Here is a 21,406-nt window from a genome sequence, read left to right as displayed (position 1 = left end):
TTTTTTTTTCATTCCACATGAGTACAAAAGCATAAAATCTCTCCAAATTATTGGATATATATATAATCTGTTGGTTCTTTTTTATTTCTGAGTAGTATTCCATGGTATGGATGTGCCACAGTTTGCTTAATCAGTCACTCATTGAAGCTCATTTGGGTTCTTTCCAGACTTTGTCTGTTAGGAATAAAGCTGCTATGAATATTCACATACAGGTTTTTGTGTGAATATAAACTTTCATTTCTCTAGGATAAGTGCCCAAGTATGCAATTGCTGGATCATATGGTAAGGCATATCTAGTTTTTAAGAACCTACCAAACTATTTTCCAGAGTGCTTTACCATTTTACATCCCCACTTGTGATTTGTAAATGATCCAGTTTCCCCACAGGTTTGTCAGCGTTTGGTATTATCACTAATTTTTATTTTAGCCATTGTGATAGGTGTGTAATGGTATTTCATTGTGGTTTTATTTGTTTAATGCTTATTTATTTATTTTAAGAGAGGGGAATGGAAGAGAGAAAGGGAGTGGGAGAATCCCAAGCAGGCTCCACACAGTCAGTGCAGAGCACAGCATGAGGCTTGATCTCACAAACTGTAAGATCATGACCTGAGCCAAGATCAAGAGTCAGATGCTCAACTGACTGAACCACCTAGGTGCCCTTCATTGTGGTTTTAATTTGCATTTGTCTGATGAATAATCACATTGAACATCTTTTCATGTGCTTATTTGAAAGATAAGCTTATCTTTTCATTTTCTTAACAGGGTCTTTTGCAGAGGGCAAGTTTTTAATTTTGAAGTAGTCCGGTGTGTGTGTGTGTGTGTGTGTGTGTGTGTGTGTGTGTACGTGCACACGCGTGCATGCGCTTGTGCAATGCTTTTAGTGTCAAATCTAAGAACTTTAGTGTCAAATTTAGCTCCAGGTCATGAAGATTTTCTCCTATGTTTTCTTTTAAAAGGTTTATAGTTTTACTTTTTGTGTTTAAGTCCACAATTCATGTTGAGTTAATTTTTTATAATTGTCTTTAAAGATTTTTTTTAAAAAGAGGAATGTGTATTATCTTTGTCTTAAGCTTTACCTATTTGCTGTGATCAGGTAACTAGCTCAAAACAGCACAACCAAACGTAAGCTGAAGACTTCTTACAGAGGAGTGAGCCTGCAAATTTTTATACTTACTGTGATTTCTCTACCTAAAAAGTAAATTTAAAAACATGGTACCCAAACCAAAATCTTCTCAACTCATCAGTCTCAGGAATGTTTTCTAGTATAGATTTACAAAGTGATTACATCTATGTTATGACAAAGGATAACTGTAATATTTCCTAACATTCACACTCTTTTAAACTTTAAAATTCTCTGAGAAAAATTCCCATCCACCATCTTTAAATCTGAACTTTAAATTGAACTAAAAAGTTAGTTAAAAAAGTTAAATTGAACTTAAAAGTTTTCTTAAGGGCTAAGAATCCAGGAGCTTTAAAGGATTCTTGACTGAAATAATTCAGGCCTTGGAACTAGAATCAGGAAATTAGAAAAACAGTCTCATTTTCCTTAAGTCTCAGGCTAGGACTTCCAACAATAGGAATATCTACCCAAAAGCTAAGTAAATCAACTAAGTCACTGGACTTGAAGGAAAAGATACAAAGAAGCAGTGCAATCAATGACAATGGTAAAGACACAAGGCAATGGATAGTTTGACCCTATCCAGCTATACACAGGGGCAGCATCTAGTGTATGGAGAAAATCTGTATAAAGGTCATTTAAGTTGTGTTTCAGAAATTAGTATTAAATGGAGAAGTGTGGGGGTACAGAGAGAACTCAGTTAACTGATTTTCTTTCAACCTGGATGACCTCGTGCTCTGCCATTATCACCCCTAACTTTACAGGATTCATATCTCCAGCCACAGTAAATACTTGAGGCTCAAATCCTAAGACAAAAATCCTGGAGATCAAACCAGAAAAGATATAAAACAGAGGGATGTCATCAGTAGCTGAAACCAAGAGGGATCAGCATACATACATGAGGGACATCTAAATTCACAAGAAACTGAATCAGACATAAACCTATAGTCTCACTCAGGTGATGAAGATGCCTCCATCTATACCAACAAGATAGACACCATCTAAATTGCAAACCTGGAAATAGCACCATACAAGGAAAATCTGTAGAAACAGAAAAGGAATCTATGGCACATGCAAACAGAAAGAGTATTCTCATGGTCATGAGGAAAGGGCAAATACAAGAAATAATTGATCCATACTTATCTTACAACATCCAAAGGATTGAAGTTCAGTATCTGTTGATGTTATCAATGTATTCTTCAATCAATACTCAATGTGCAACCACTGTGTGCCAAATACTGTGTAATGAATAATACATACAGGTTTCCTGACCCTGTGGAGCTTACGGTTATAGACATATCAGGCATTTTTAAAAAATTTATACATAAATATAGATACAGATGTCAATATGTGGAAGTATATTAGTTACAATGTTTCTTTTTGTCTTGGTCTTTGGAAAAAGCCCTGAATACACAAGAACATGTATAGAGAAACAACAACACGTGCTTGGGGATGCTCACAAAACATATATAAAACCCAACTTTTAAACTTTCCTTGGCCTATTACCCAGACACATGAGATATAGGAGATAAAGATACCTGAGAAAACTGAGAAATTATCTAAGGAGCTGGAGATCACAGGAGTGAGTCTGTGGTGTTGTGGTATTTCCAGTCTGCTCAGAGAGTCTGCAATGAGCATCACGGAGTTTGGAGGAGTTAGAAATCACGCTAGGTTGCATGACAATTTCTCTCACTTTGCTATGTTTATGTACAGAATGCTGACTATTGTGTTATTTTTACCTGTGTATGGACATGACCACCAGGTGACATACTTTTTTAATTGAGTAGAAGAAAAGTATATGTCAACTAACTTGAATTTAAATAAATTCTTGAAAGAAAAAAAAAAGTCAGAGAAAGTAGATCGTGAGGCCTGGCACAGAGATATAACTATGTGAGTCATATAGGCATGAATAAAATGTCATATACAGAGGAGGAAAAACATAAGGAGAGGTGTGGAGTTATTTCTAGAGAAGGTATTGTAAGCCCTAGGAAAGTGAATGGAGTCATTGTTGAAATGTCAGTGAAGTTCTGTTCTCAAGACTGTTGAATGTGATAGCACTATGAGAACAGAACCCCATGATCTCCCAGGAGCCTGTTAGGGAACAGACCCACTGTAACTGTTTAGCAGCCCTTGAAACTGTACATCTTCCCTACAGGCTTTCCCATAAACACCAGATGTGTGTTTTGTCTATGTCTGGAGGCTCCTTGTGTATTCCTTCCACGCTTTAACATTCTTTGATGTTTATGCCTGGCGAACATGAAACAAAGACTATGTGCCGTTTGCTGCTACTGCTGTTTTGCTGCCAGAGGCAGTCCTGCGTGTCCACTCAGTCTAAGTGTCTGAGAACTTTCTCTTAAGTGTGAGGCTGCAGAGAGGGCTTGGCCCAGGGCTAGCTAAACCTCGAGGACTTCCAACAGCTAGTGACTGGAAGGGAGATGAGAGTGTGCACAGGAGTCATGGTGGCTCATCAGGGGAAAGGAAAAGAGAGCTTTAAGAGTAAGTGGTCACAACTCATGTGTCGAAAGTTTCTGAGAGGTCAGCTATGGGGATACCTGAAAATTTCTGTTGATCTACAACACAGAGGTCATTAGTAGTCTTTTTGAGGGCTTAACTAGTGGAGGAATTCAAGCCAGATCGATCTATACTCTTTAATCCAGAAATTCCAATGGATAAGTGCAATAGCAGTGTATAATTACATTCACCAAAGAACATGTATAAGAATATTCATGCAGGGCACCTGGGTGGCTCAGCAGGTTGAGTGACTGACTGTTTATTTCAGCTCAGGTCACGATCCCATGGTTCATGGGTTCGAGCTCTGCAGTGGGCTCTGTGCTGACAGTGCTGAGCCTGCTTGGGATCCTCTCTCTCCCTCTCTTTCTGCCTCTCCCCTGTTCGTTCTCTCTCTCTCTCTCTCTCTCTCTCTCAAAATAAATAAATACACCTAAAAAAAAAAAAAAAGAATATTTATGCAACACTGCAAATGAACAGGCAAACAGGCAAAACGAATCTATCTATGGGATTGTGGTTTTCCCGGAAGAGCAGGTAGTGACCAGAAGGGGACATACGGGAGGGCCATACATGACAGAGCAGCAGACGTAGCTTCAGTCTCTGGAAGATACTAAATCCTTCAAAGGAAGCTTCCTAAGAGTCTCTTTTACACCAGGACAGATCTGGGCTTTGACGCTACAGGCTGAAGCAACTTTGGCACTACAGGTCAACACAGGGAAGCCGTTTAGATTTTGGGTCTTCCGCTTTAATGTAATCATCACAAACCACTTAAAAAAAATCTTTTGTGAAATGTCTACTGCGAGGTAAAGAATTGAAGATAAAGATGCTTTTGATGAATGACACTGTTTGATATGTTCTCTGAGCCAGAGAAATAGCATTTTCCTTAGAGTGAAGCATCCACCTGAAAACCCCCACTGCCTCAGGCACAGCCCCCCGCTTCTTCCTTCCACACCGCCGCTCTCCCTGGTGTCCATAGCTGGGGGATGCCTGAGATCTGAGGTTTTTGTGGGGCTCCCACAGGTGCTGCATCACTGTGGTGTCTCTCAGAGCACAGAAATACACTGCTGAGTCCCTGGGTTGTAATGCTGTGATGGTGAGGCTGATGGATCTGTCTGGTTTCTGGAAGTTCAGAGAATACCGCCCCTCTGTTGCATTCTGCTCGCTGTAGGACTCCTGATAAATAAGGAGAATCATTTCCCCACTTGGTGGTTGTTTGTACCAGAATAGATAATAAGTATAACCACTGGCTTCGTATACACAATCCAAGGTCACAGCCTCCTTCTCTGGCATAGAAATTGCAGGTTGGGCTTGAGTTACCTTCTGTGCCATGCTGGCTCCTGCAAAAAGAGAAGAGAGAATTAGGCTGATTCTCCTGGTAGTGGCCCTAGGGTCTTAGGGAACACAGGTAGGACTGAGAGTTCTGATTCCCCTGCCCATTATTCTACTCTCCTAAACCCCAGCAGACAGTGATAACCTGTGTCTACCCCTGAACTTGGGACTCGGCACAGTGGCTGTCCTTACTAGCCCTACCAAGGCAGATGGAGGCTGTGACTATTCTCAGCAGGCTGGGGAGCAGCATGTTGGAGGCTCTTCCTGTGAGTGAAATGTGCCGTGTTCCATCTCAAATTCAGGTCTAAATGCCTGCCCTGTGCCTCAGACACACACACACACACACACACACATACACACACACACACATACACACACACACAGTGACTAAGCTGTAAGATGCTACCGTGCCAGAACAGGAAATGTAGTTTGCTATCAGTTTGCTTGTGTTGAGCTGTGGCTTTGTTGACATGGTGGGAAAGTCTAACTTGCCTATTAAGTCTTTTTCTAATTTAATTCACAACAATGATATGTATAGGAGTTAAGCTGAATTGTAGGACACTGATGGTAGAACCATTTGCCATATTCAGCCAATGCATCTACGATGGACTGGTAAATCTGAAAAGAAATACAATTTATTATGATTATGGTGACTTCTGAGAGCAAATAGTCATCCATCTTTTTGCTCAGTGTATGCTTCTTTTTGTCCCCAGCCAAAATCTACAGTGAAATATACTCACAGATTTTTCTTCTGGACAAGAAGATAAAACTATTCATTCTCAGTCATCATAACTTTTCTTCTCACACTGCAAGGCATTGGTTTCTGAGGAATTTTCCATTGGATAAAGCTCTTTGTCTGTTTAATGCTACCACAGCAAGTTTCCTGATTGACAAAATTTGGCTAACTGCACATGCCTAATAGCAATCAATAGTAAGTCTGTTAGAAGACTCTTGCTTTGGAGGTGCCTGGGTGGCTCAATCGGTTAAGCATCTGATTTCAGCTAAGGTCACGGTCTTGACTTCGGCTCAGGTCATGATCTCAGGGTTGGTGGTGACAGCTCAGAGCCTGGAGCCTGCTTCAGATTCTGTCTCCCTCTTTCTGCCCCTCTCCCACTTGTTATCTCTCTCTCTCTCTCTCTCTCTCTCTCCCTCCCTCCCTCCCTCCCTCCCTCCCTCTCTCCCTCTCCCTCTCCCTCTCTCCCCCTCTCTCTCTCCCTTCCTCTCTCTCTCTCTCTCTCTCTCTCAAAAATAAACATTTTTTTAAAAGGAAAAAAAAAAAGAAAAATCTTGCTTTTGAATATTGTCCCCTCCAGTCATAATAAGGTCAAATTCACCAGGTCATGCATTCTTATTTTCTTATATCAAAAGTGTAGCCTTTCAAAAATTGCAAATATCACTTCTCTGTGTTGCAGCAGCTGTGGCTCAGAGGCTCTCACTGGACTCAGTCCCTCAATAGCTTCATGATTTAGCAACACGGAAGTTGGTGCCTGATTTGCTTGGCATCAATGTGCTGATTTATGACTGTGATTCAGTTGACTGCAGCTTTTAATTGCCTATTTATTTTCTCATCCCTAAGTGAATATATCAATTTAGTGCCATCTAACGTCCATGTTATATAATGAGAAAACAGAATTTTTTAGAAGTCCAGGATGGTTCAACTATCAGAAAAATGTTGTCTCTAAGAGGAGGGATTTGACTGGAAAGAGGCACGAGGGGACTTCTGAGGTGAAGGATAATTTCAAGACACTGAACAGAACATGTAAGATCTTGCATTTCATTGTAGAAAAAATGATACCTTGCATTTCATTGTAGAAAAAATGATAAAAAAGTGAACCACAATAAAATAAAATATACAGAGAAAATTAATTCGTCCAGCTTTCTGTAGGTGTTGCAGAAATATATTTGTACTTTTTAATTGCTACGGAACAGCTGTAGTCTGCTGTGATCTCAGCCCAATTCCAACCCTTCTGACAACCACTCGAGACCAGGAAGCAACAAAGACTAGCGGGACATTAATATGCTGAGAGGCTAAATATACACAAAAGAAATGATTAAACAAAATGGAATACCATGCAGCTCTCAGAATCAAGGTCCACACAGCTACACATAATTATACAAATAAATCTCGCAAAGGTAAGATTGTCTAAAAGAAACCAGCTACGAAAGTACATGCTAAATGATTCCGTTTACATACAGTACAAAAGCAGAGAAAACTATTCTGTGAGCTGATGTCAGCATAGTGATTACTGGGGGTGGTAGACACAGGAAGCAGGTACAAGAGTGGCCTGGCACAGGGGTAATGTCCTGTTTTTCAACGTGGGTGCTGGCTCCAATATGTGGCAGTTCATCTAGCTCTGTAATTATTCAGGTCCACATTCTCTACCTGTAAGTTATTTCATTTATTTTGGTTCCTTTTTATTGAAGTATAATTTATCTGCAATACAATGCATGGTCCCTATATGCTCATTTCAATGAGTTTAAGTATTTTATGTACTTGTGTAATCACCACCCAAACAAAATCAAGAACATTTACCTAACCCCAGGAGTCCCCTTGTGACCCTCTCCAGTCAAATCTTTGTCCCCAGAAGGAACCGCTTTCTACTTTTAACTAAGCTTAGTTTTTTCTGTTCTTGAATTTCATACTAATGGAATCATACTGCATTTGGCAGGAAGGGTCTGGCTTCTGTCAGTTGCCAGAGATTTTAGAGATCCATCCTATTATTGTACATATTGGTTGGTGCTTCGTTCCTTTTGATTGCAGAGTAATATTCCTTATATACCACTAATTATTTACATACTCTCCTGTTTGTGGACGTTTTGGGTCGTTTCCAGTTTGTGGTACATATGAGTACACCTGCTGCAAACATGTTTGTGTGTCATTTGTGGGTCTGTATTTTCATTTCTCTTCGGTAAATACCTATTCATGGACTTAGGCCACGGCAGTTTCCCAAAGTGATGGCACCAGTTTCCCTTTTACCAGCAGGGCACAGAAGGTCCAGTTGCTCCATGTATTTGCCGATATTTGAGGTTGTTACCTGATTTGTTTGTAGGCCTTCTAGTGGAGGTGAACGACATCTGAATGTGAATTTAATTAGCATCTCCCTAATGATTAATAGTGTTGAGTGTATTTTATATACTTATTAGTCATCCTATTTAAGTATTTTATTATTGTTTTATCTTTCTATTGTTGGCTTATGAGAGTTCTTTATATTTTCTGGAAACAATCCTTTTCCAAATATTCCTTTCTAGCATACTTCTGCCTAGACTTTAGATTGTTTATTGATTTTCTTTCTTTCTTTTTTTAATGTTTATTTATTTTTGAGAGAGACAGAGTGTGAGCAAGGGAGGGGCAGAGAAAGAGGGAGACACAGAATCTGAAGCAGGCTCCGGGCTCGAACTCAGGAAATGTGAGTTCATGACCTGAGCCAAAGTTGGACAGTTAACCAAGTGAGCCCCCCAGGTGCCCCAAGATTGCTTATTGGTTTTCTTAAAATTGTTTTTTGATGAGTAGAAATCTTAAATGTTGCTCATGTCCTATTTATTAATTTTCTTTTATGGTTAGTATATTTTGTACCATGTCAAGAAGTCTCTTCCTACTCTGAGGTCTCAAAGATATTCTCTACTGTTTTGGGCTATTTTTAGTAGTAGCATCTGAAATTAAATAAGCATCTTAATTTATCCTAGCCTGATTTCAAATAATATTATTTCCCTTTATGAAGAAAATGTTTTTTATTGCATCTGGATATGCTGTAATACCACAACACATTGTTTTTATGTTGCCTTAAAGAAACAGTGGCTTTTTAAAGTAAGTGAAGTTATTAAAATTACTAACAAAACTTAAAAATGTCCACTCAGGCATCTACCCTTTCTGGTATTCTTTGTGTCTTTTTGTGAATCTGAGTTTCCATGTGATATTATTTCCCGATAGCATGAAGACTTTCAGCATCTCTTGTACTGCAAGTCAGGTGGAGACAAATAATCTTTGATTTTGTCTCTTTGAAAATATATTTAGGGGCACCTGGGCGGGTCAGTCAGTTAAGTGTCCGACTTAAGCTCAGGTCACGATCTTACAGTTTGTGAATTCAAGCCCCGCGTCGGGCTCTGTGCCAACAGCTCAGAGCCTGGAACCTTCTTCGGATTCTGTGTCTCCCTCTCTCTCTGCCCCTTACCCACTCGTGCTTTGCCTCTCTTCCTCTCTCAAAAAAAGTAAATAAACATTACAAAAAAATTTTTAAAGAAAATATATTTATATTGCTTTTATTTAAGGGTATTTTGGCAAGTGATGGAATTCTAGGTGGTCATATTTTTGTTCTTTCAGTATTTTGAAAGTGTTTTATTGTCTTCTTCTTACTGTTTTTGGTAGTAAGTCAGTTATCATTTGTATTTTTATTCCTGCGTGCATGTAGTGTGGCTATCTTTTTCCTTTGCTTTTTAAAATTTTTTAAATTAAGTTTATGTATTTACTTAGAGAGAGAGAGAGAGAGAGAGCAATCTGGGGAGGGGCAGAGAGAGGGAGAGAGGAAGAATCCCAAGCAGGCTCCACACTGCCAGTGTGGAGACTGATGTAGGGCTTGAACTTACAAACTCTGAGATTGTGACCCGAACCAAAATCTAGAATTGGATACTTAACTGACTAAGCCACCCAGGAGCCCTTTCCTTGGACCACTTTTTAAAAGCTGATCTTTATTTATTTATTTATTTATTTTTTTTCAGAATTTTGACTGTGACGTGCCTAGATGGGGCCTCCTTTGTGTTTATCATCCTTGGGATTCTCTGAACTTGTCTAATCTGTCCATTAAGAATTTTCTTCAAATGTGAAAGTTCTCAGCCATTATCACTTTTTGTGTGTGTATATAGATATATGTGCGTGTGTGTGTGTGTGTATATACACCATATATATATATATATATATATATATATATATATATATATCCATTTTTCCCCTTCCTTATGGGAATTTTCAATCATTAATATGTTAGACCATTTGTTATTGTCCCTCAGATCTCAAAAACTTGTTCTGTTTGTTTATTCTTACCATTTTACCTCTTTTATTGAAGTTGAGATAATTCTATTGACCTGCCTTCAGCTTCACTGATCTTTTCCTCTATTATCACCAGGTTTCTCCTTAGCTTATTTTTATCACTTCCTTTACATATATATATATATATATATATATATATATATATATATATATAAAACATATATATTATATATATATAAGTTATATATATAACTTGTATATATAAAATTTTTATAAAATTTTTAATATAATTTTATATATAATCTTTATAAAATTATATATATAATTTATATATATAAAAGTTATATATAAGTGTATATATATATATATAACTTAATTATATAATACATTATATATATAAGTTCCCTAATCTCTCCTAAACTTCTACATCTTGGCATGCATATTGTTTACATTTTCTGTTAAGTCCTTTGGCATTTTTACCATAGTATTTTGTAGTACATGTCTGACAATTCCAACACCTGGGTCGTCTTTTTGTGTCTGCTTCTATTAACTGTTATCTTTTTGACCATGGGTCACATTATTGTTTGTTTATATGTTTATTTGCTGTTTCTTTGGGTATCTCATAATATTTTATTATATTCCAGATGATTTATATAAACTAGAAATAGAAACTGAAATAAATAAAATTTCTCCCCCCAAATTCATGCCCTTCTTCTTCCTGCTGTTAAGGTGTATGTGTGGTAGGGGTAGAGTCTGAATCAATCTGATTTATGGTTCAGAGCCTTAAAGAAAATAGAATCCAACTTATGTTTGAAAACTTTTGTAGCTTCAGGTTTGGTATTTGTTGCAGCGTTAGTTTCATTCAGGGTAAGGTCAGGACTTTCCATCAAAGAGTTTGGTATCAGCACACTGGAAAAATTCCAGATATCTCTTCATGCTTTCCTACGAGATCTGCCTTCTTTCTCACCTATTGGAAGTCTCTCTCTTGCTTTATAGTCTGGGGGCCTGCTTTTGAGTCACCAGGGAGTTCTTTTTGTTTGTTTGTTTGTTTACTTATTTTGAGATGGGGAGGGGCAGAGAGAGAGGGGGAGAGAGAGAGAGAATCCTAGGCAGGCGCTGCACTGACAGTGCAGAGCTCGATGCTGTGCTCAGTCATGGCCTGAAGTCAGATGCTTAACTGACTGAGCCACCCAGGGGCCCCTAGGGACTTCTTACTGATTCCCAGCCCTGGACTCGGCTTTTTGCTCCCTGAGCAAATTCTTTCTCCCCTGCTGCCTGTTCCAGTCTTCAGAGAGCTCTTGATCTATACTATATAAACACCCAAAACGTCTCAGAGGATTTTCTCTCCACTCTCAGCTTTTTCCCACGGCTTCAGCATGCTACCTATGCACCCTGTGAAGACCCATGGAGAAGGACTGGTGGATGGGTGTACACTTAGCAGTAGCTGAGGCTCTTCAGAATTCTAATATGCCTTAGCAGCCACCACATGGCCCTTAGAGGTTCCTTAAACATTTGACTAATTTCCCCTTGTCCCTCTCTATAAAAGATTCCTTCTTCTTCCGCTATTTCAACAGTGATTAAAGTTGCCACTTTCTGGAATTTAGTTCATTTAGGTTTCTTTGCATCCTCAGCTTTCTGACAGTTATTTGTTTTAAGCTAACTGGAAGCAGAGATTCACATATGTATTTTACATTAATAACAAGTTTTACTTTTTTTTAAATCAGAGGGATCAAATTTCTAATCTAATATTAACCATCAATGGCCTCTCCAAATCTCAGTTTTCATGGGAATAATAGTAGTACTTGCCGTAAAGCAGTACTATAACAGAAAAATATAAGGGCACGTGCCTGGTATGTGTTAGTGCTTAGAAAGTTTAATAACTAGGAAATATTGTTATTATTCCATAATACAATTCATATTTTTTATAACAATGTGAGAGAGATGTGATAGTAAAATAATGTTCTTTTTTTTTATTTGGATTTGTGCCGATTTGGAAGATATATTTTTTTAAGCGAGTTCCACACCCAGTGTGGGGGCTTGAACTCATGACCCTGAGATCAAGAGTCACATGTTCCACAAACAGAACCAGCCAGGTGCCCCATTTTTTGGAGAGTATCTTTAAAGCACAGGACTCTTAGCTCACCAAAGAAAAGGCTCGTGTACTTTGTAATAGCCCCAGAACCTAGCAAACTGCCTCTGTATAGCATTTCTTAAATAGATTCACTAACAAATGGGAATAATAGCATCTTACAATTGTATAATTCATTATTGCTTAAATGATATTTCTACTTGTATATTCCATATATATATATATATATATATATATATATATATATATATGTAACATTTTTGGAGAATATTTTTAAAGCACAAGACACATACATACACATGTATACATGCATACACAACATATATATATATATACATAATATATATACACATATATGTTTTATATATTAAACAGGTTATATTTATATATAACACTTATATATAAATATAAGTGTACATATATAATTTATGGTATATATAACTGGAGAGGCTTAAGTTAATGACATTTAAAATTTCAGTTTCTGAACTTGGTGAAGGGGATTAGAGAGAAGTTGCCTCTATCAGAACGGACTAAGAAGATTAAGACAGGCAGATCTAGAAACACAACCATAAACGATGTACTTAATGCAAGCATACAAAGTGGATACAGGCTGATGGACAGGGCTCACAGGATCCCACAACACTAGGAACTTTAGATCACAGTAGAGAACTTACCCTGGGTAAGGAGGTTGAGGGGAATGAGTCAGGATCAGATCCTAACAGAAACATAATCCAAATAAAATTCAAAAGTCTTTGTATCCCCTCCCTGAAATGGTCTCCTTAGGGGTATCTGGACCATACTTGAATGACAACAGCCTCACCCCTTACGAGGACACACTTATTTATGTAACTTGGTTCCTGAAATACCATCCTTCCACTTCTTATCACATCATTGTTTTAATCCAGCTAAGTATTTTCTTTTAGAAAGCCAGATTTAGATGCTTAACATTCTTAGCCAGGTTCTCTTCATTCCAGAGGCATGTTGGTATTTAGCGGCCTCCTGTTGTATTGTTTTATTAGAGAATTCAGGAATCTCAGCTAAGGGTTCCGTGTCAGTTGGCTTGTTTGTCTAGTTTCCTTTGTAATTATTTGTGCTGGTGAAAACAGCACAGATGTAAAAGGGTTATTTCCATAGCTTGTTATTTCTCTATTTGTCTAGATTGGGTTTACTTTATGCAAAGTAAGATTGTGTTATAGTAAGAAGTCAAAACGTTATAATTTTAAAGCGTTGGGATTTGTTATTACAGACAGCTGTGACATTTTCTTATGTAGGCTCTGAAGGATAGTGTCTTCGATACAACAATTGCTATGACCAAATCAGCTGAACACAAGACTCATCTTCTGATGACACAAATTCACCTTGAATAGATTTTCCCACCTATTGCAATGAACTTTGTTTTAACTCTTATTAAAATTAGGGTCTTGAGTAGAGATAGGCTGGCAAGGTTCTCCAGCTAAGCACATTACCTAGCTGCCCTTAAACTACGGTGCGTGTTCAGGAATCCCTAAGCTCAAGCATTCATTCTGGAAATTTACAGTTATCTATGATGTGCAAAACTCTGTAAAAAGCACATAAACCAAAACAAGATATGATTTCTATCTCAAATTGCTTTCAGTTGGCAAGGATCAGATAAGTGGAGCAAATTCCATTTCCTGCCTGTACTCCCTGTAGCCCAGGCCCAGGCAGGTGGAATTAGGAATCAGACAGGAAATAGATAGCTGAGGCATTTATCATTGAGCAAATAAACCCTGTTTGAATATCTTATTTCTAGTGTTTAGATTTATTTTTGCTGTTCCATCTCCCTCTCCCTTTCTTAGACCTGTTTATCGAGATGTTTAACCTGCACTGCTCAGGTATCTAACACCCGGTGTGAAGGAATCCAAAATGTTAGGGAAGAAGGCAATATTTACATTCAGGGTTGGGTGTCCAGACATTCGCCTAGAACTTTCTCCTTTCTCATTTCATCACATTAGTTCTCTGACTTGCTTCAAGAAAGATTTAGTATTATCTAGCCTTGGAATAAATAAAATTAAGTTCTTTACTGATATATCTTAAATCTTATACACTGAGTTTCAGAATCAAAAAGTTCTCCATTTTGCCTGACATTTGAGTTATTTAAGAAATGATCTCTGGAATGTGATCAAATTGAAATTTATTTTACTGTGATTAATTAAATGGAGGTTCTTGAAGCTCATTGCCACTGCCTCTGCTGGCTTCCTTTGAACCTTTTTTTCTTTTTGTCTTTTTTTCTCAATTTTGAGGCTAGGGTATGAAGGTAAAATTAAGGCCGCCCTGGCCTTGGAAGGGCTCTTTTCTCCCTACTCCCCAAGGTAAATAGTTTGGAGGTGAAGTGATGTGTTTCTTCAGCTTTTACTACAGGAGTCTCATAGAGCCAAAGCAATATGCTTTTATCAGTCCTTGAGCTGAGTGGGGACAATGTAGAAATAAAATAACTTAGCTTTGCAGAGTGCCCTAAACACCTTGTCCAGTACTTGAGGGATACAAAGTATAAGCACATTTTAAAAATGTATAATCTTTTGGGGGGTGGTAATATAGTCATTCCTCATAGCCAGATAATTAATTCTGTGTAGAAAGCTTGGATGAGCCTGGGCTGTACCCTTTGCCAAGTGCACTGGTTTAAGTCACCTCACCTCTATGAACCTTTGGGGTTTTCATCTATGAAGTGAGATTAACTCTCTGTATCTTGGCTTGCTCACATGATGATGAGGAGCAAATGGGATAACGCATATGAAAGTGCATTGCAAAATTAGGTGGTACAACTGAAATACTTTAAAAAATGTTAGGTAACTTATCAAAGGCAATAATTAGTGGCGGGGCTTTTCACAGAAAGGGAGAGATCACTGTGGGCTGGAATGACCAGGACATTCTTCAGGAGGAATGGTCTGAGATGGTCTCCAGGATTGGGAGGAGAAATGACGGTAAGTATTCAGGTCGAGGTGATTATGGGAGCAACGGGCTGTAGGCAGGGTTATTTAAGGAGGACAGCGAGTCTTCCCCAACTTCATTCTTAAAAATTTTTTTTTAATGTTTATTTATTTTTGAGACAGAGAGAGACACAGCATGAGCAGGGAAGGGGCAGAGAGAGAGGGAGACACAGAATGTGAAGCAGGCTCCAGGCTCTGAGCTGTCAGCACAGAGCCTGATGCAGGGCTCAAACTCACAAACTGTGAGATCATGACCTGAGCCGAAGTCGGACACTTAACCGACTGAGCCACCCAGGTGCCCGCCCAACTTCATTCTTGAGTCAGACTTAATCTGCCGAAGCAGAAAGTTCCTGAGAAAACTAGAGGCCATTGAGATCCACAAAAAGAGCTTTAACCTTATTACCATAAACAAAGGGTGGTCGCTGAAGGTTGTTAAACAGTGGATTGATGTGATCGATGCTGTTTTTGTTTTGTTTTGTTTTAAAGAAATTATTCGCTGGGATATGGAGTAGGATCCAGGGAGGAGACGTTGGTAGTAAGGAGGCTAGTTAAAAGGCTGTTACAGAAAACCAGATGTGAGACGCTGAGGGTCTCATCTTGGGGCAGTTGTAGAGAGAAGCAAGCACTAGAAGGACGTTCAAGGCCATCTGGTAGCATGTTGTATTCCTGGAACTGGGAGCAGAGAATATTGCAATTATGTATCCGAAATAGCTAAGACCTTTATTGAGCAAATATTTATGAAGACTCTGTTAAATGAGGGCACAGTGTGAGGGACAATGGGGATATGAAAATAGATTGAATGTGAGTTGTGTTCTCAGAATTCAGTTAATGGGGTAAATAATGTATAATTTTTAAAACCTTATTAAGTTATGATACACATAAATATATAAAAATTAAGTGTAGAGCTTGGTGAATTCTCTCAAAGTGAACTCACCCATATTACTAGCACCTTCATTGAGAAATAGAGCATTATCAACATCCCAGAAATCTCCCTTGTTCAATCTCCCGTCACTATCTACTCGTAAAGATAACCACTATCTCTATTCTCTCTCAAACTTAGGATTTCATAGATTAGTCTTATTTATTTTTGAACTCCTTTTGTGTCTGCCATATTTCACTCAGTCATATTTGTGGGATTCCTTCTATACAGAGAATACGGCAAGTTTATTCATTCTCTTGCTGTGTAGTCTGTTATCAGAATTTATCCTTGAAATTGAGGATGGATATTTGGGTTGCTTTCTAGCTTTAGGGTATTACAATTACTGATGCTATACATGTTCTTACTCGTGTACATTCCTTGTGAATGCGCAGGGGTCACATTTTGGGCGGGGGTATATACCTGCAAGTATAATTGCTGGACCTTAGGTTATGCATATGCTCAGCTTTAGTAGCTATTGCCAAATGTTTTCAATTCACCAATTTACATTGCCTCTGGTGGCACCTGAGAACGTTGCCCCACGTTCTTACAGACACTTGGTGTCGTCTGTCTTCTTCATTTTACCCATTCTGTTTTCTGGTGTTGTTATAGGTATGAATTTTCAGGACCACAATACAAGGTATCAAGTGGCAAGAGCCAGGAAGGGTTAAAGAGTGATTGGAAAGCTTAGAGGAGGGATTACATCTATTGTGTTTGGTAGGAGAGCTAGGCCTCGTAAGGTAAGAATGGTGACTATATATTCTCCAGGACCACTCTACATTTTAATAATCGTGCTGAGAAATTATGAAATAGCAATGACTCAGTGCCTAGGCCACATCTCCCAGCAGCAAAATAGATCTCTTTCTCACCTGCTGTGCTCCACATTTTCCTTCCAGAAAATATGATCACAGGAGGTATAGCCAGGTTGCCAGCCACAGAGATGCAGAGCAGATGCCCTGTGCAATTGCAACAACGGATCAGTGACCAAAGTAGCATCCATATTCCTGTTGATGAGCAGAGGAGAAAAAGGGTGTCTCGTGCTTTGGGAGTGGGTGATACTTTCTCCTAGTTTCTTGGAGCAGATTAGAAAGCTCATCCCACTCTCAAGAAAGCTTGCATTTTAACTGGATACAGGATGAGAGCATCCTCTTTGCTAACAATGACCTCATCTCAGGGAAAATTCATCCACCAGTCATATTTTAGGTATATCAAAAGGTATTTACATACTCTTAAAATAAGAGGGGAAAAACACCCACCATAACCTGTAGAGATTTAGTGCCTCACAACTTATCTGTTAGCTGCATATTTGCTCAGAGGAAAAAAATGCCATTTCCTTGTTAGCTTTTATCTTGACATGTGGAAGTTTTCTGGCTGTTCATTCCAGTAGCACTCAAGGTTGAAACCAAATCAGTTTGAAGGCTGGTGTGACTATTGCTCATGTCTTAGAGCATTTCTCCTTTGGGTGTCAGCAAATGCGAGGAAATATACCTGAAATTGTTTAGGTAGGGGGATAAAGTGGCCCTGCCTACCCCTGAGTAGACATAGGAGCTACTGTCCAGAAAGTTCTACTCAGTCCCTAAGTATAGGAATTTCTGTTGTGACTCAATACACATATTTCTGAAATACCTCCTGCTCTTCCAAACCACACACATTAATTACGGTGGAAATAGGGAAAACCCTAAAAAGTACAACTCTAGTCAAAGCATTACCAAAAACAATAGAAATTCCATTAAAAAAATACCAGCAGAATGCAGTACCTGTTAGCACTTGCCCTTTTCATCACACTCAGGAAATTCTTTGAAGCCTTAAATATTGGGACTTGTGTTTTGCCTCTCTAGATATAGGTCCACGAGAACATGTGTTGTCGGTAAGATCAGGTTCACCAATATTTTTAATGCCATTATTCATAAATCAGCAGGAGAGGCAAAGACAGCTGCATGATCTTTTTATCCTTCCTCTCAGTTTCATCAGGTAGCTTTACCTTGAAAACCCTAGAAATTCTTGAAGCCACTAAAACAAACTCGGCTAACACTAAAGTAGAGCTGAGGCCTTTTTTATAGTGAGAAATTTGTCCCCAGTAGTTCTTTGATTTGAAATTATTATTAAGGTGCTTAGAAAAATCCATGAGAATAAATAAAACTTCCACATCATATTGACATTATACTGGTATTTACTAAATACATGAGAAGAGTTTGTTTTAATGAGATATATGCTGTAGCAAAACCAAAAATGTTGTGTCCTGCACTCTCAGTGAGTAGACATATTTGCTATATGAAGAATTTTTGTTTGTATTTGGAAAATATAATCCCCATTTCCATGGCAAGTACCTGTATGTCTCCTGAAACAGCCACTGGGGCTCAGCTGTGGCTCTTCAAATATGAGAGCTGTATTCAATCAGAGAGCATATGAGCAACTTCAGGGTTCAAGAACATAAAAGATGGTGACTGGGTTTTTTGGCTTCAATATGTGTGTGTGTATGTATGTGTGTGTGTATATATATATAGACTTCTGTGGTTGCCAAATGAGTAAACTGCAGCTTTTAATATTGCATTGGGTTCTTCTTCAAATGAAAACATCAACAATTATGAAATCTAAGATTACAGTTGAATTCTGGTAAAAAAAGAAGACAGATTTCTAGAACGTTCAACCAAATAGTTAAAATATTGGTCACACGTCAGATTTGGGTCTGGCCAACTTCTGCTCCCAGCTGGTTATGTAACCTTGAATAAGTCACTTAACATCACTAAACCTCAATTTCGTCATCTGTCAAATGAGAATTTGGTAGTATCTAGGAGGGGGGGAATTTAAAGTGCTTAGCCCAGTGCCCATAAAACTATAAGCACCATAGGGGCGCTTGGGCAGCTCAGTTGGCTGAGTGACCGACTCTTGATTTTGGCTCAGGTCATAATCCCAGGGTCATGAGATTGAGCCCCATGTCAGGCTCTGCACTAAGTGTGGAGCCTGCTTAAGATTCCTCTCTCTCTCTCTCTCTCTCTCTTTGTGTCTCTCTCCCCCAGTCACTCTTGCCCCAAAAAACAACAGCAACAACACCATCACCAACAAAAACCCAAAAAGCAAAGCTGTAAGCACCACAAATATTTAGGAACAAACACAGTTCAGTAAATGAATAAAATGATTTGTTAAAAAAAAAAAAAAACACATAATTTTAAGACTTGTGTGGTATTTTAATGCACACAAAATTTTTATAAAATCCTAAAGGAGGAGACTCTGTTACCTAAAATATATTCCCAATACTTATTAAAATGACTGGCACATATGAGTAGGTGCCAAATTTTCTTGAATGAATATATATATAGCTTAGAATAGTATCTTACTTTAGTATAAGTCATTATTTGTAAGGAGCATTTTCTCATATTTATTCAATTGCATATCCACAAAGAAACGTTAGTCCCAAATAAAGCAAAAAACAAAACGAAAAAATACCCAGAAATCTCTAACTTAAAATATATTCAAGTTTGAAAGAGCAGAGCTCCTGTACATGAGTGTTTTCACAAAAAGTGGAAACAACCAAAATGCCCATCAACTGATGAATGGACAAAGAAAATATAGGGTATCCATACAATGGATTATTGCGCAGCCACAGAAGTACTAAAGTACTGATACATGGATACACCTTGAAAAGGTGATGCTGTGTGAAAGAAACCAGACACAAAAGGCCATTGACTATAGGATTCTATGTATAGGCATAATGATAATCTAAGTTTTCACCTACATTGCCTCCTTCCATTCCTAGCTCGAGGTAAAACTCGGGGTGCCTGAGGGCGGAGGCATCAGGTATCTGTTCCCTGGGGGCCGCGCCCAGCACAAGACTCTAACTAGAGAAAAATCATCATTCTCCCCTCCCAGGCTGCTCACATCCAGGGCCCTCCTGCCCCCCTCTGGGTTTGCGCTCGGCTCCCCCTGCAGGCGATCTCACTGTGCCTCCTAGGACGCAGTAGTACACAGCCGAGTCTGACATTCTCACAGAGCGTTTCTGCAGGTGGAAGGAGCTGTCACTCTTAACAAGACTGGCGTGAAAACCATGATGCTCTGCCCTCTGGTTTTCTGATAAGCTTTTCAGGAGCAATTGAGGAGCTTTGTTTTGGTGCTGGACATACCAGAAAACAAAAACTGCGTAGCTACTCTGGTAAGTGCAATTCAGGGTCAAAGGTGTCCCCTCAAAGAGGGTAACAGAACCTTCTGTCTGGGTCACTGAGTCTCCATTGATCCCTCCTGGAAAAAAAAAAAAAAAAAAAAAAAGTTAAAAACTTTGTTATATTGATAATGTAAGGATAGTCTCCAGTTTGGCAGGGGTTAAAAGTCATCCTATAATCAAGGACTAGAACATCTTAGGAATTTTGAATAAATGTTACTTACTCAATATCAGCAAGATTGAAAGTCCTAAGTAGGAAGCAGACGGCATGGCCTGTGAAGAAGCAGTGGAAGGTTTCATTTGGGAATATACCCAAAGCTGAGAGGGTTGTTCCTCCAGTTTCTTGATCCTTTGGTGGAATCGCCTAGGAAATCTTGACTCCCGTGTGAAGCAAGCCAAACGGACCTGCAAGGTCATATCACAGGCTTTAAAGAAAGACATACGTGCTCAGAAACACACGACGAATGCGTGATGAATTTGTGTCAAACGACTAACTGAAGGGAGCAGCGCCTCCCTGTGGTTCCTCTCTGACCCTGCAGGCTGCTTTACAGCTGAACTGGTATTTACCCTGGAATGGAGTTTGAGCTGCAGGCATAGAAGGGAAATAGGTGTCTGGGGTGAGGGGTAGGCCTCCAGGAAGCAAACACCGAACACTTTTTGTAGACTTCAAGGTGGTGCCTGAGGCTGAGACAGTGGGTAATCCTCTGTTACCCTCTTTAAGACACAGGGCAATATGGCTCCTTAAATCTCCCTAATCCCAGCATCTAATGTCTGTTCTTGCTGAGTATTAAGCTAGGTTTAGGGTATCCTGAAAGCATATAAAAGAGCATGATTTGAGATGTTTGCTTGACATATTCCTCCGCTGTTCCCCTCGAACCAAGGGATTCTCTGCTGAGAATGTCCTCCCTTCTCTCTCCTACCTTTGCGTAAGTAACTTCTATTCATTCTTTAAGAACCAGTTCACAGGGAGGGGTGGCTAGCTCAGTAGGTTAAGCATCTGACTTTGATTCAGGTCATGATCTCACGGTCTGTGAGTTTGAGCCCCGTGGCAGGCTGACAGCTCAGAGCCTGGACCCTGCTTCAGATTCTGTGTCTCCCCCTCTGTCTCTCTCTCTCCCTCAAAAATGCATTTTTTAAAATGGATTTTAAGTTTTTTTTAAAAGAACCAATTTACACACCATCTCCCTGGGAAAGGACTCCCCTGGATCCGCTAGGGCACTCTTAGTGCCCTCTTCTTTTCCCACTATACCTTGCACACATATCTACACTGTCATTACTGCACCAGATTAGAATCATTTGCGTGTTTTTTTTTTTTTTTTCAAACTAGACTTGGTGCTCCTGAGGTCACGAACTTAATCTTATTAGTCTC

The 21,406-nt window shown here is 39.0% G+C and overlaps 2 gene segments (V, D, J or C); both read right to left on the bottom strand.

The window, feature by feature from the left end:
* Nucleotides 1–4,217: 4,217 nt before the first annotated feature.
* Nucleotides 4,218–5,270, bottom strand: LOC123583700. The segment is given in 3 exon segments: nucleotides 4,218–4,323; nucleotides 4,526–4,961; nucleotides 5,155–5,270. Coding segments are annotated over 3 exon segments (591 nt in total).
* A 13,695-nt stretch (nucleotides 5,271–18,965) lies between these two features.
* Nucleotides 18,966–21,009, bottom strand: LOC123583325. The segment is given in 2 exon segments: nucleotides 18,966–20,117; nucleotides 20,262–21,009. Coding segments are annotated over 2 exon segments (600 nt in total).
* Nucleotides 21,010–21,406: the final 397 nt, after the last annotated feature.

Source organism: Leopardus geoffroyi, chromosome B3 (assembly GCF_018350155.1).
Source record: "Leopardus geoffroyi isolate Oge1 chromosome B3, O.geoffroyi_Oge1_pat1.0, whole genome shotgun sequence".
NCBI classification, from domain to species: Eukaryota; Metazoa; Chordata; class Mammalia; order Carnivora; family Felidae; genus Leopardus; species Leopardus geoffroyi.
The sequence above is the reverse complement of the archived record's forward strand: the minus strand, read 5'-3'. Positions and strand labels throughout refer to the sequence as shown.